Raw genomic sequence first — 13,341 nt, 5'->3', positions numbered from 1 at the left:
ATCCAAACACCAAAAAATGCTGTTAAAAAATATGCCCGAACATGACCAGAGTCTTTAATTCCGTTCTGTAAGATGGTTGATCTATTTTCATCATTTTTACTTCACTCTTAAAGGAAATTAGAAAACCAAAGTCATTTCTGAGGGTGCAGTATCTTTATTGTGTACTACAATACATAGAATGTAATTTATGACAATTTATTACAACGATTATTAAACATTCCACGATTATAAGACATTTTAAATATAATTTAACTAAATTTTGCTGAATGGCTACTGTACATTTAATACAGCATCATTAATAGCATTCGCTACATATTCTATATTATCTGGGGTGAGTCCACAAATGTTGATGCGGCCTGAAGGCAACTTAAAAATATGATGTTTGTCAGCCAAATACAAAGATTGTTTTTCTGAAATAAAGTTAATGAATGTAGACTTTTAAAAGGTTATTAAAACAAACAAGGTAAACAGCACTGTTGTGACAAATAATTTTTGCATATCGTAGTGAAAGTAGCACTTTTTTACACAAAAAATTGTAGTGAAAGTAGTACTTTTTTGCATCATTTTGTTCCACCTCCTTGGAGATGATTATCAAATAATACCTATAGTTGATTTCATATAAATGTTCATCAAGTGAGCTGTGCATGTGTAAAAGCACCTTTAATTTAGTTACATTACAAAAGTCACATTTATGACAGATTCATTATAGGTTATCTCCAATAAATCTTTATTTGGTGAAAATACAAAGACAAAAGCAAATAAGAATTAGTGAATTACTTTAATTTAATCAGTAAAAAAATGTAACAGTGCTTTTGAAATCAACAATGCCGAAACGGACAACAAAACTAAAAAATTATAATCAAGGTTCGCGCAGGGCAAGCAACTTTGAAAATCCAAGTAACTTTCACACCAACAGAAAATCAGATTTTCATGGCTTGCTTAGATGCACATTTATATGAAATTGAGTGTATCTTTTTTTTAGTTGTAATTTTTCATAAATCCTTTTAGACCAAATTTCTCAACTTTTTTCGACATGCAACAAAATAGTGTATACAACACGTTATGAAAGTCTCTTTTTTCACTTATTTGCTTGATTAATTTGCAAATTCGTGAAAAAAAGTATGACTTTCATAACTAGTTGTATAAATAATAACTATTACCGTCAAGTCCAATGTATGAAAACATTCCAATCTGTGAAGTCAGATGACTCCAATTGCCAGGTGTGTTTAATCTCTCCAAAGCCTCTCTGAGAGCTGCCCTCATGTCTTTGTATCTCGCAGTCATGACCGTAATGCATCCTTTCCACTGTTCGCAAAGAGTCGGATTGTTCAAAATGTGAGTGACAATTCTTGCCCCATGACTAGGAGCATTTGAGTACATCCCCCTTATTAAGAAAGTGACTTGTGACTTTATTTTGGGGATGACATCGGTGTCCTTTACGACAAAAATTAGATTACCAGCTCGTTCATCTGAAAATATATTTATTTTCCTTCCTAAATAAACTCGCAAAGTTTAATTGTAAGCGCCATCTTTGCAATATGGCCGCTCTCTCGTTTTAACAATTAAAAAACTAAATAAAAACAAACATACTGTACAACGTAAAATTTTTGGCGAAGGATTGAGCGCACAGAAGTTCAAATCCTCTAGAAATAAAATATTTAACGGCCCAAGCGTCCGTTTCTAAGTCCCCCGAAGCGAGTCCATGATAAACCGAATCGAAAAATGTGAAGAGTTTTCGTTCTTGTATCACGTCTGCGATCTTGACCCACTGTTCCCGAGTAGGGTCGCATCCTGTGGGATTGTGGGCGCACACGTGCAAAAGTATGACGGAGTTCTCCGGTGCGTTGTTTAAGTCTTCGAGTAGACCCTCGAAGTCGAGTCCTCGATTAGAATTCGACCAGTATCTGTATTCTCTCAGTTCTTTGAATCCAGCGTTGGGGAATATGGATCTGTGGCTTTCTGGTAACGACAGAATTAGCAATTTTTAAGTGGGCGGTTTGCAGCTTACCCCAGGTTTCTTTAGAAATGTAAGAGATGGGGTAGCCTACGGTTCTTGCTAGGAATTCAGCACCTAGGCGAAGGGCGCCGGCTCCAGACACGGTCTGGATTCCGAAAGCCTAAATCGCATAAACAGTCTGCTTGTGAGTAGGGTCAATGCATGGACCTATAGTATTACTATTATTAGTTAATATGTAGTACCTTCATGGGTGAATGGCAATACATTTTTAATAAAAATCAATCTTTATTTATAGTTGTGCATTTTTTTTTTTTGTTCGACACTGTCAGAATTTGAGAATTTTCTCCTGTGTGAACGGATTTTGATAAATGTCACCACTTGTCAAAACGAAACGTCAAACTAATTTTAAAGATTTTAAGCGATTTGGAGCCTTTAAGGGGTTCGTCGAACAAAAAAACGTTGTATTCAACTCGTTCGTGTGTCAATTGGGCTTTTTTGGCACTCGTGGGCCTTTAAAACGGTCGTATCACTCGCGTTTTCAAAAAAACCCAATTTACACAAGAACTCGTCAATTGAACTACCATACTCACTACAAGGGACATTCCCGGCCAAAAAAAAAATCTCGGGTTCTGTCCCAGATTCTATTACTTCGTAGATGCTTCAATAATTTTTTGTTCTTTCTAACTTTTTCATCATCAGTTTTTTTCAACTTTTAATTATTTTGCACAACAAAAAATGATTTGTTGTGTGGTCTTGTCCTTTAATTCACAAACTATTCAATCTTACTGGAAAGCCACTTAAATAATTTGTGTGTGATGTTCTTTTAATCACTGCTGAAACTAACTTAAGTACATTATCTCTTTCATGTCGTATTTTTTACTCACTTCTAAGTTTCGTTTAAAACTTACGGATAGTAAAATCAACTTACATTTTTTTCTTCTGACAAATAATTTCTTTTTTACTTGTTCACAAAGAAAATACTCCACTATAAAATGTTATAATGTTGTACACTAGTTCCTGGATATATGTACTCGTATGCACCTACTTTATGTAGGTACATTCAAAGAATTTGGAAGATGAAGACAATTTACACGCCAGACTGGTCTGTTCTAAACTTTCATGTAACTGACGCAATTGGTGAAAATTAAAGACCACTGTAAAATCTTGACAATGTTTTATAAACATTAGTTTCAGAGCCAAAGCTTCATTTTTGCTTTTACTTTTATAGCAAACTAAAATTATCTGGAATTCTAAAATTTTCAAGAATGTGGCGACAATGCCACCTTTTCCAAAATTGAAGAGTGCCATATCAAGAATCATATAACTACGCGAAAAACATTCAAATTTTGATTTTAAGAAAACTTAGCACTACGACTACAAATCTGTTTCAAAATCATAAATCCACCAACTGCATTCTACCTCGAAAATACAACCGACAACGTCGCCAACTTTTGTTTTTAGTGTGTTTGCGAGTGTCAGAAAAAAGTGGGGTTATGAAAAAAAACTGTTGACAGTTGTTTAGGTCGTAATTTATCGTGTTTTTTTATTCTCATTTTATTATATCACTCAAAAGTTATGATACGGTAGCCACCACCTTTTTGTACATAATAATTATTTTGTGTTACGTAAATAAACTCAACAGTTCAATGTCAAATTTTGGCGGGAGGTTGGATCAACCCAAAAAATGAAACTTATTCTAGGGATTTCTTTTTTTCTGCCAACATAATTCAACAGGTGGTGGATTTTTTATTTTGACACAACTATTTTTAATTTTAATTTATTCACAATGACATCAAACAAATTTCAGATTGTTGTCGCTTAATTATTTCAAAGCTCATGGTCATGACATTTTTTTAATCTTACACAAAATTGAAAAATTTTGAATTAAAATTTCTTCTGGAAAAAAATACTTCCACAACAGATTTTATAAACCATGAACGAAAAACTAGAGTTGAAAAATCTGTAAATATTCTTGTAGGTACACGAAATAATTTTAAATACGAGGCAAGAAATATTAAAAATCAGATTTAAACTCATTCATGATTTTTTTTTTCGAATATGTAGGTAACTGTGTTCAAGTTGAATTTTCGTCTTAAATATTTGGGAATAATATTTTGATTTTTTTGTTTAATACTCGTGGTTCAAACAGAAAGACTCATTACGAACCCGATTCTCCTTGATAGCTGGCGAGTCTGCCCCCAGCAGCAGCTTGGTGGCGGTGGTAGTGAAGCTCTCCAGCCCCAAAACAGGCAAATATTCCTTGTCCAGTGTCTCATCCGCTGCTAGAGCCTTCTCGGCCGTCCGAACCACTGGCATCACCCAAGTTTGACCCTCGTTGGTGCGATAAGCTGCAAAACGTGAACTAATTTCGACAAGACCCCCAAAAAATTACTCTTCTAACTTACTTCCGATACCTAGATTGATTTTATTTGGAGATGTGTCAGCTTCAAATCGTTCGTTTAAAACGGAGACCTCAATGGGAGGACCAAACTTGACTTGAGAGAATCTAGACATGTTGACCCAATCTTAATCGGTGCTTGACTAAACTACCATTATTTTGAACAAGAGGGACACTAGGTCCATGAGAGTGTAGGGGGACTTAAATTTGATCATACGAGGGAGGGGCTACATTACAAATGCATGCACCGATAATAATAACTTATTATTTATTATAAAGAAAATATTTTACTTAAAAATTAATGGACAACAGTTGTTAAAATAATATCAGATTGCAAAGATTAAAATTAAGAAAGATGTTGGTCTCCAATGAATCTTCTTTTTAGTACATACCTACTTAGGTACACGTTTCAGTTAGTTTAAATGAAGAAATAGTTTTTTTTAAATTAGTGCCTAGTAGATAAAAAGGAATTATCACTTTGAGATACGTTTTGTATTGTAAAATTTTTTGAAAAACAATCTAAGTTAATTATGAAATAAAATTTAAACAATCCATCATAGTGTCGTAACATGTAATCGTAATTTTATACAAAATCTACGTATTTTTCTATTAAATAAATTTTCCGGATTTTTTAAAACAATCCAAAAATAATGAGGAATAAGTGCCGCATTAGTGACTACGCTGACGTTAGTTAGCGTCCAAATTGCCACCAACATAAGGACTCAAAGCAAATCAATCACCTGTTTTTATTAATTTCCTTTTATAAAATCGTCTTAAATTCAATTTTAACAGCCCATGAAATACAATCACATTTTTGTTTGTTGGATTCCCCGAATGTTTGACGCGGTGAGGTCGAATGTTGAAAATTTGTTAGCAAGAATAACAGTTTATTAAATATTGCACAAGTTTAACCAGCTCAATTGGCCAGAAATATGGTGGTTGAGGTACCTATAGATCTCGAATGAATGGAATGGAATGGAATGGAACAAATGGAAAAGGCAACAGAGGGATCCTAAAGTGTGCAGATGTGCAGTGTTGTCACTATGGATGTAAAGCAAGCCCTCTACGAAAGCAAGTGAGATTATTTAACCATTCAAGTCTGTTTGGTTAAATAACATAATAACTTTAAAATATTCTCTAGATTGCATCGTTGTTGACTTTTTTTTGGAAATCTCCCAAGTAGAAACTAGTGTGGGGTAATGTCTTGTTATTTCAGTTTCGATGAATTTGTTTTACTTTCAGTTTATTTATTTTATTTAGTTTTGGCAAGCACTGCTTGCGTTAGAGTGCACTACATTTTTTCCTTCCACAACTCATTTCATTCCAATAGGTACAATTTTAGTTACGTCTGTAGTAAGCGAGTCAGAGACCATTTGAGACTCTGTCTCAATCTTTAAGCAAACCTTAATCCACTATTCATTTTTTATTAATAACACTTTCTTAAGAAAGTAAAACTTCTTCAGTTTTATATTCCATTTTTTTTCTTTGTAAACTCTTGATAGTTCATATTTTTTTTAACACTATGGCACCCAAAAAAATCTTCCTCCGGTTCTGTCCCAGATTCTACATACTATTTCGTAGATGCTTCAGAAATTTTTTGTTTTTTTTTTAACGTTTTCATGATCAGTTTTTTCGACTTTTAATTATTTTGAACATCAAAAAATTCTTTGTTGCATGACCATGTCCTTTACACCGTAAACTATTCAACCTTACTGGTACCTAAGCGACTCAAATGACTTTTGACGTTTTTTAATCACTTTGCAAACTAACTTACCTTAATCCCTTTCATGTTGTATTTTTTACTCACTTCTAAGTTTGCTTTAAAACTTACAGATAGTAAATCAACTTTTTTTTTCTGACATTAATTTTTTTTTACGCATTCATAAAGAAAATACTCCACATTTTTACGTTCCTGGATATTATGTACTTTATGTACATTTAAAAAAATTGGAAAATGACGAAAATTTATATCTATAGCAGACTAGTCTGTTCCAAAATTAAAGACCACTGTAAGTTCTTGACAAGGTTTTATAAACATTAGTTTCATTGCCAAAACTGCATTTTTGCTTTTACTTTTATAGCAAACTAAAATTATCTGAAATTCTTAGATTTTAAAAAATTGGAACTCTTTCAGTCTTTATATTTTACCTAGATGTTCCGTAACTATGAAAAATACTACTGTTATGTCACCAGGCGAAAGACATTCAAATTGACGTTTTAAAATAGACGTGGTAGGGACTACAATTATTTTTAATTTTCAATTCTTCAAAACAATTTTAACGGTAAAATTCATATCCGCTCATGTATTTACACATCCATTGATATATTTTACATATTCATTCAACTTGCTCAAGTCAAAATTAATGAGAAAATTTTGTTGTTAAAAATATTTTTTTCAGATTGTAGTCGCTTAAATAACTATTTCAGAGTTCATGATCATGGAATATTTTAATCTTTTCTTCTTTTTTTTTTATTTAACCGATTTTACAAGTGTATGGGTGTAAATTGCGGTGTCGGTGGTTCTTTGATAAAAAAACAGACTATATTGAAAAAAAAAGATGAAATAAAATTAAATATTCCGTCAGAGTATTTTTTATTAAAATTTAATACATTGATGAATAAACGTCACAAAATTGGACAGACTACACCGTTTATGGATTTTTTTTTTTAAATGAATTTTCCGAATTTTTTAATTCACACCATCCAAAAAGAAGCAAATAACTACCGCCGCACAAGTGAACTACGATGAAGTTAGTCTACCACCAACGTGACGGCTCGAAGTTACTAGAATCACATAACGAACCTTCCGACTTTTTAATATTATAATCAACAAAAATAATTTCATTAATCACATAACACGGTATAAGACGTTACATATTTATTTTCATTAAAAACTCGAACTCGTCAATCACCTGTTTTTATTAATTTTCTTTTATAAAATCGCTTTAAATTCAATTTTAACACCCTATGAAATACAATCACAATCACACTTTTGTTTGTTGGAAGCTCCGAAAAATTAAAGTTTGTGCCCCAAGGTGGCCACCCCGCGAGTGTCGCACTGAAAAAATATCGGGTTTTAAAAAATAAAAGTAACTTCTGCCTTCACAATATAATACCACAGCAAATATCTATACATCACGTTACATTCCTTCTATTGCAATTTTTTTATCACAAGTATTTAAAAATGCACGATTACAAAACACTATAAAATGTGTTTGGCTTTGAATATAATGCAGTTAAATGTTACAGTACAGCAGCGATAAGTAATATCAAAGTGGCTACTTTACATTTGTTACAGTTTCATAAATGGCTTTCGCTACGTATTCCACGTTGTTGGGGGTGAGTCCGCACATGCTGATGCGACCCGACTTCAGCATGTAAATGTGATGTTTCTCGATCATGTGGAGCGACTGTTTTTCTGGAATAAATCAACAAATAAATTACTGATTTTGAGTTGACAAATAATCTGGGGTTTTTCATTTTCACCAACTGTTACTAGTTGGTGTCGCCAAGTGAAGAAATCAAATTAGGTACCGTTCAATCCGGTGTACGAGAACATCCCGATCTGCGAAGTAATGTGACTCCAGTCTCCAGGAGTTTTCAACTTTTCCAACGCCGCTCTTAGGGCCTTTCTCATTTCGATGATCCGCGAAGACATGGTCTGGATACATCCCTTCCATTGCTCGTACAGGGCAGGATCCGCGAACACGTGGTTCACTATTCTAGCCCCGTGACTGGGAGGATTCGAGTACATCCCTCTTATCAGCAGAGTGACCTGCGATTTCACTTTGGGGACGACCTCGGGGTTTTTAACGACAAAAGTTAGGTTACCGACACGCTCGTCTGAAATAATAACCATCTTGATTCGCAATTTTCAGTCTCTCAGTCGGCATATTGACGTTTCTTTGAAAAATACTAGTGTTGCCAACTTGTTAGAAAAATAAATTACTAACGTCACTAATTTACATTTTACAATCAAATTTCCTCAAGCAAAAACCTACTGTACAATCCGAAATTTTTGGCGAAGGACTGGGCGCACACGAGTTCGAATCCCCTCGAGACGAAATATCTGACGGCCCACGCGTCCTTTTCCAAATCCCCTGAAGCGAATCCCTGATAGGCCGAGTCGAAGAACGGGAAGAGTTTTCGCTTCTCCATAACGTCGGCGATCTTGGCCCACTGTTCCTGGGTGGGATCACATCCTGTGGGATTGTGTGCGCACGCGTGCAAGATCACGACAGAATTTTCCGGTGCCTTGTCTAGGTCCTCGATGAGTCCGTTCAGATCGAGTCCTCGGGTGGATTCCGACCAGTATCTGTACTCTTTGGGCTCTTTGAACCCGGCGTTGTTGAACACCAATTTGTGGTTTTCTGGAGGGAAAATGGGTCATGGGTCAATATTTTGCGATCAGCTACGATGCGGACCTACCCCATGTGGGTTTGGAGTAGTAGAAAACGTGATAATTTAGAATTCGTGCCAGGAATTCTGCTCCTACACGTAAACAGCCGGTTCCAGAGAGACACTGAACTCCGAAGCCCTAAATCAAGATACGAGAGACGTTACATTCATAAAGGTACGGCACGATTAGACACCATAGCAGTACACGTGTAGAGTGAGCGAACTTACGAGGTACAACATACACTTTTCTGCCTGATTTTAATTAATATGATAACAAAGACGTTATATCTGCGTGATTACATTTATACCCTATAATGTCACATCACTCGGTACATTATTTTTCTAATGATCTATATGTCTATGTTTATAACTTGAATGAAATGAAACTAATGATTGATTTTGTCCCAAAAACTTCCAACTTGAGGGTTAAAAGGCGAGTTAATCGAAAGTTTTGCGCTCGCTAGAAACTTAGCAGGCTTAGTTAAGAGTTAGAACTTTTTGAGACAGTGTTCGGTGTACAACTCTAGTGTCTAATCGTGTCGTACTCGCAACGGATAAAATTTTTCCTTAATAGAAAGTTAGTGGAACCGCTCAAGGATATAACAGAAGGTTGGAGTTAGTGTTTTGTTGAGGAAAAATACGTTTTTTTTCTGCCATGCTTGCAGCAACAAAAATTACAGCGACATTTTTTGTTGTTCTTTGGGCCTTAACGCAGAATTTGTTCAGTGGTCACCAAGTGAATAACAAAATTCGACTCAGCACTTGATTAATATAACCGCATCACTAAAAGTTTTGAGTCTTATTACTTTCATTGTTTTTTTTTAATGTTGAAGTTTTCACAAATCTTCCAAATACATACCCGATGTTTTTTTTTTTAATTTCACATCTGACCGGCTATGTCTCCATTATGTAATAATATCAGTGTTAAAATAAAAATCTGGACAAGAAAACTTTGTCAAAAATTCAGTTTATTTCTCGTACTTCGTAGCTTATATCACTCTTGTCAGGTTTCACCTTTAATTTATGATTCAAACCTTCACTTTTGTTAAAAAACAGGTTTTTTTTAAACTCACTCATATCTAATGTTACTATTGCGATCAAAAAATTTTAGACACTAATGTCATCGTGCTGTCATACATTCTAAAACGACCCTTATGGATTAATAACCTCAATTTTGATTGTCAATTTTGAAAATGTGAATGTCAGATTTACCGAGAAAATATTCAAAAAGTTGTAAAAATCAGACAAATGGAATAGAACGAGGTTTTAATTAATAAAAAATATAAAACAAATACCCAAATGTACTCGCATATTTAAAAAATTATATTTTAAACCGGTGTCAAATTGACAACAATTTCATCTTTCATGTGACAGCTTCAATAAAGCATGATTTAGAGTAATTTTTTTAATGTGGACATTAGGACATTTAAAAAATAAAAAAAACACTCGATATAACGTGTGTTCAAAAAATATGAAGTGGGGCTTGCTTTGTTTCCGCTAACGTATGTCGTAACTTCATCACCTGTCAAATATTTCGTAAAGCGCAAGAGTGGAAGTGGACGACCATGTGCATACTCGAAAAACCGACAAATTACTGCTTCAAAAACATTGACAACTTCACTAAGTCCTTGATTAAATGTTGTGCTGCCGTTTTTAAGGAGCTAAGTATTCCGTGTTTGTAAAATTAAATGAATCGTTATTCTAAAACACGTCATATTAAAAAAAATTTCGAGAGTTATTGCACAACATGTTCATTCGTTGTTTCAGAAACTTCTTAATTACTGAAGTGACCAACCCGGTAAAATTAGCCAACTAAAATTAGTTTTCCGCCGCAAATAAAACCTCATTCTATCGATCGCTTTTTTTAATTTTAATATTATAAAACCGTTTGCAAAAAATCTTTTGTGCTGATTCAGCTTCTAATAAACTCTTTAAAAATCATTGTATTTAATTGTGAAAAACTTCCTCCACGCAAACATTTTATAAAATTAAAAAATACGTTACACCATGTTCTGACGTCAATAAGTTGCAAAGTATGTGCCAAACAGTTTTAACTCTCAGGGTATTTGTGATTATCATAATTGTTTGGCAAAATATGTATTTTTAATTCATTTTCCTTATCTCCTAAAATTCTTTGATATGACGTGATAAACGATCCAAGCTTTGCAATGTGATTAGTAACAATTCAGATAACGCTTTCACACAATTAAAAAATAATTTTATAATAACAAGCAAATATAAAAACTGACAAAAGTGTTAATGATCTGGTGACAAGTGTAGTAGAGTGATAAGCCAATTTAATCAACTTGAAGCATTTTTTACGTTATAAAAAGTAAACAAAAAACAATCAACCTTCCTAGTAACCCAAATTCACTAGGTGAGCACTTTCTACACAATAATGAGGCTAATTAAAATGAAAAACCTCTTAAAGGAAAAGCTTTTCACAAACCCGATTTTCCTTTATTGCTGGACTGTCAGCTCCTAGCAACATCTTGGTGGCGGCTGTGCTGAAAGTCTCCAGTCCCAGCACGGGCAGATACTCCTTGTTCAGTTTCTCATCTGCTGCTAGAGCTTTTTCAGCCGCTCGAACCACCGGCAACACCCAAGGCTGACCCTCATTGGTACGATAGGCTTAAAAAATACAACACTCGGCGCGACCCCCCAAAAAGATTCAAACTCACCTCCAACCCCTAAACTGACTTTATTTGGGAACGTGTCAGCTTGGAACTGTTGGTTCAAGGCGAAGACCTCGATGGGCGGCCCTTGTTCGACTTTGGCGAATCTCGACATGTTCGCGGTTCAGTATCTTGACTAAATTGCCGATAATTTCAAACGAATGTTGAGAGTAAATTGAGATAACCTTTTTGACCTATCGGCGAATTTCAAGGGCAACCTGGGCAACTGCCAGCGGGTGACATTTGAACTACACATTGTGGACATTTGACCTACTATTGTTGTCACATTCTCGTAAGAATAATACGCAAGCCACACGAAAATCGTCTTTTTAACGCCGAAAAGCTACTGATAAGGAGAGAATTTCTTATCTTTGCGTCGATTTTTTTTCAAAGGATACTTAAACGTCATCCCCCACCACAAAGTGCGTCCATATGTTATCTGTCACTTGAGCAAAACATTTTTTCAATATTTACGAGTTTCACCCTTCACCCGTTTGTGATTAATTAGAATTTCAGTTGAAGTGCGCAAGGAACGATCACTTAATAATTCAAATAAACAAACAGTGACGTGTCCCTATTAGGCCAAATTACGCCAGGAATCGATCGACGTGCCCGCGATCAGTGTCAGTGAAACTCAATCGCTTGTCATAATTAAAAGGTTGTATGTTTCAACCGCATTTATTCCAGGACGGGCGCAAGATGTCCGCGACGGTTCCTCTGATCTTGGAGGAGGATTGCGAGCGAGGCGGCAAAGATTATGATGAAGATGGCATCGAGAACGACTTCGCCTACCGCAACAACGTCATGCAGGCCTCCAAAGCGATCCGCCTGGCGTTCATCCGCAAAGTTTACGGCTTACTCAGCATGCAATTGCTTCTCACTGTTGTGGTAGCAACGATTTGTATGTTTACACCACAGATCAAAAGTTTCGTTCAGACAAAGTATATTTTCATTGCCAGTTTTAATTAACCAGATTGATTGAAATTCTTGTAGCACTTGGATGATGGCTATCGCTCTGATCGCCAGTCTGGTCTTAATAGTGGCACTGCACATCAAAAGGCGCGAGACCCCCATCAATCTCATACTCCTCGCTGCTTTTGTATGTATTTTCTCACTTTAAACCCTTCAATAAATCACTTGAATTGTAGACTGTCGTCGAGGCCTACACTCTAGGTGTCATCCTGACGTTCTACTCCCAAACAGTAGTCCTTCAAGCGGTGCTACTCACTTTCATAGTGCTAGCAGGTTTGACGTTCTACACATTCCAAACGAAACACGATTTCTCAACGATGTATTCAGGGTGAGTCGTCATTCTAGCGTAGCTACATAAATTACATTTTTACTTCCAGTTTGTTCGCCGGTCTGTGCATCTTATTGGTCGGCGGATTCATGCAAGTCTTTTTCCATTCAAATACGTTCGAAATTATTTACTCGCTAGGTGGCGCGTTTTTGTTTTGTTTGTTCATCATCTTTGACACTCAAATGTTGATGAAGACTTTGTCAGCAGAAGAGTATATTCTCGCCACCATCAACTTGTATCTGGACATTGTAAACTTGTTCTTGTACATTTTACGTATTTTGCAGGCCATGAATCGGCAATAAATAAATTTGAACAGTATTGACCTTAACTTAAGTTTCTTATGAAGTTTGAAACACAAAATTATTGTGATAACACTGATGTAGAAAAGCTTTGTTGTAATTATCGCTGGTTTGTCTACTTTTTGTTGAAATTGATACCTAACTTGATGTTTTTATTGTGTTAACCACATAAAATATGTGATACTGTTTTTGTATGATATATCTACAAATAAATAATTTTTATTGGGACCCTCGTTTCGTTACTTTGCCACAGAAATCTTGTGCCTAGGTGGCGCTAGTTGTGACAATTGATTTTAGTCATACTACAGTCACTG

At 35.2% G+C, this 13,341-nt stretch overlaps 3 protein-coding genes across 4 annotated transcripts; 1 reads left to right on the top strand and 2 right to left on the bottom strand.

The window, feature by feature from the left end:
- Positions 1 to 143: 143 nt before the first annotated feature.
- On the bottom strand, positions 144 to 4,563 carry LOC138132216 (aspartate aminotransferase, cytoplasmic-like). Its single transcript, XM_069049651.1, has 6 exons — positions 4,363 to 4,563; positions 4,124 to 4,305; positions 2,009 to 2,117; positions 1,591 to 1,959; positions 1,161 to 1,469; positions 144 to 410 (listed from the first exon to the last, which is right to left on the bottom strand). The coding sequence occupies exons 1-6, from the start codon at positions 4,469 to 4,471 to the stop codon at positions 271 to 273; spliced, it is 1,218 nt and encodes a 405-aa protein (XP_068905752.1). The 5' UTR covers positions 4,472 to 4,563; the 3' UTR covers positions 144 to 270.
- A 2,693-nt stretch (positions 4,564 to 7,256) lies between these two features.
- LOC138132215 (aspartate aminotransferase, cytoplasmic-like) lies at positions 7,257 to 11,690 on the bottom strand. Its single transcript, XM_069049650.1, has 7 exons — positions 11,435 to 11,690; positions 11,203 to 11,384; positions 8,784 to 8,892; positions 8,357 to 8,725; positions 7,890 to 8,198; positions 7,643 to 7,773; positions 7,257 to 7,413 (listed from the first exon to the last, which is right to left on the bottom strand). The coding sequence occupies exons 1-7, from the start codon at positions 11,541 to 11,543 to the stop codon at positions 7,372 to 7,374; spliced, it is 1,251 nt and encodes a 416-aa protein (XP_068905751.1). The 5' UTR covers positions 11,544 to 11,690; the 3' UTR covers positions 7,257 to 7,371.
- LOC138132226 (protein lifeguard 4-like) lies at positions 10,293 to 13,255 on the top strand. Of its 2 annotated transcripts, none has more exons than XM_069049660.1 (5): positions 10,293 to 11,130; positions 12,116 to 12,369; positions 12,422 to 12,527; positions 12,577 to 12,728; positions 12,778 to 13,255. In XM_069049660.1, the coding sequence occupies exons 2-5, from the start codon at positions 12,128 to 12,130 to the stop codon at positions 13,028 to 13,030; spliced, it is 753 nt and encodes a 250-aa protein (XP_068905761.1). In that variant the 5' UTR covers positions 10,293 to 11,130; positions 12,116 to 12,127; the 3' UTR covers positions 13,031 to 13,255. The 2 variants fall into 2 exon arrangements, with proteins under 2 accessions (XP_068905761.1, XP_068905760.1); XM_069049659.1 differs by lacking the exon at positions 10,293 to 11,130 and adding an exon at positions 11,870 to 12,051.
- The last annotated feature ends 86 nt before the right edge of the window (positions 13,256 to 13,341 follow it).

This window comes from Tenebrio molitor, chromosome 5 (assembly GCF_963966145.1).
Source record: "Tenebrio molitor chromosome 5, icTenMoli1.1, whole genome shotgun sequence".
Taxonomy (NCBI): domain Eukaryota; kingdom Metazoa; phylum Arthropoda; class Insecta; order Coleoptera; family Tenebrionidae; genus Tenebrio; species Tenebrio molitor.
This window is presented reverse-complemented; position numbering and strand designations above follow the sequence as displayed.

What these genes read in the sequence shown, in the direction of transcription:
- LOC138132226 (XM_069049660.1), top strand. Translation starts at nt 12,128, where the DNA reads ATGTCCGCGACGGTTCCTCTGATCTTGGAGGAGGATTGCGAGCGAGGC. An exon ending in AAAAGTTTCGTTCAGACAAA is followed by an intron (nt 12,370 to 12,421) that starts GTATATTTTCAT and finishes AAATTCTTGTAG; the next exon opens with CACTTGGATGATGGCTATCG. An exon ending in TTCTCAACGATGTATTCAGG is followed by an intron (nt 12,729 to 12,777) that starts GTGAGTCGTCAT and finishes TTTTACTTCCAG; the next exon opens with TTTGTTCGCCGGTCTGTGCA.
- LOC138132216 (XM_069049651.1), bottom strand. Translation starts at nt 4,471, where the DNA reads ATGTCTAGATTCTCTCAAGTCAAGTTTGGTCCTCCCATTGAGGTCTCC. An exon ending in CAGCTATCAAGGAGAATCGG is followed by an intron (nt 2,118 to 4,123) that starts GTTCGTAATGAG and finishes TATGCGATTTAG; the next exon opens with GCTTTCGGAATCCAGACCGT. An exon ending in CAAAAATTTTACGTTGTACA is followed by an intron (nt 1,470 to 1,590) that starts GTATGTTTGTTT and finishes ATATATTTTCAG; the next exon opens with ATGAACGAGCTGGTAATCTA.
- LOC138132215 (XM_069049650.1), bottom strand. Translation starts at nt 11,543, where the DNA reads ATGTCGAGATTCGCCAAAGTCGAACAAGGGCCGCCCATCGAGGTCTTC. An exon ending in CAGCAATAAAGGAAAATCGG is followed by an intron (nt 8,893 to 11,202) that starts GTTTGTGAAAAG and finishes ATCTTGATTTAG; the next exon opens with GGCTTCGGAGTTCAGTGTCT. An exon ending in CTCGTACACCGGATTGAACG is followed by an intron (nt 7,774 to 7,889) that starts GTACCTAATTTG and finishes GATTTATTCCAG; the next exon opens with AAAAACAGTCGCTCCACATG.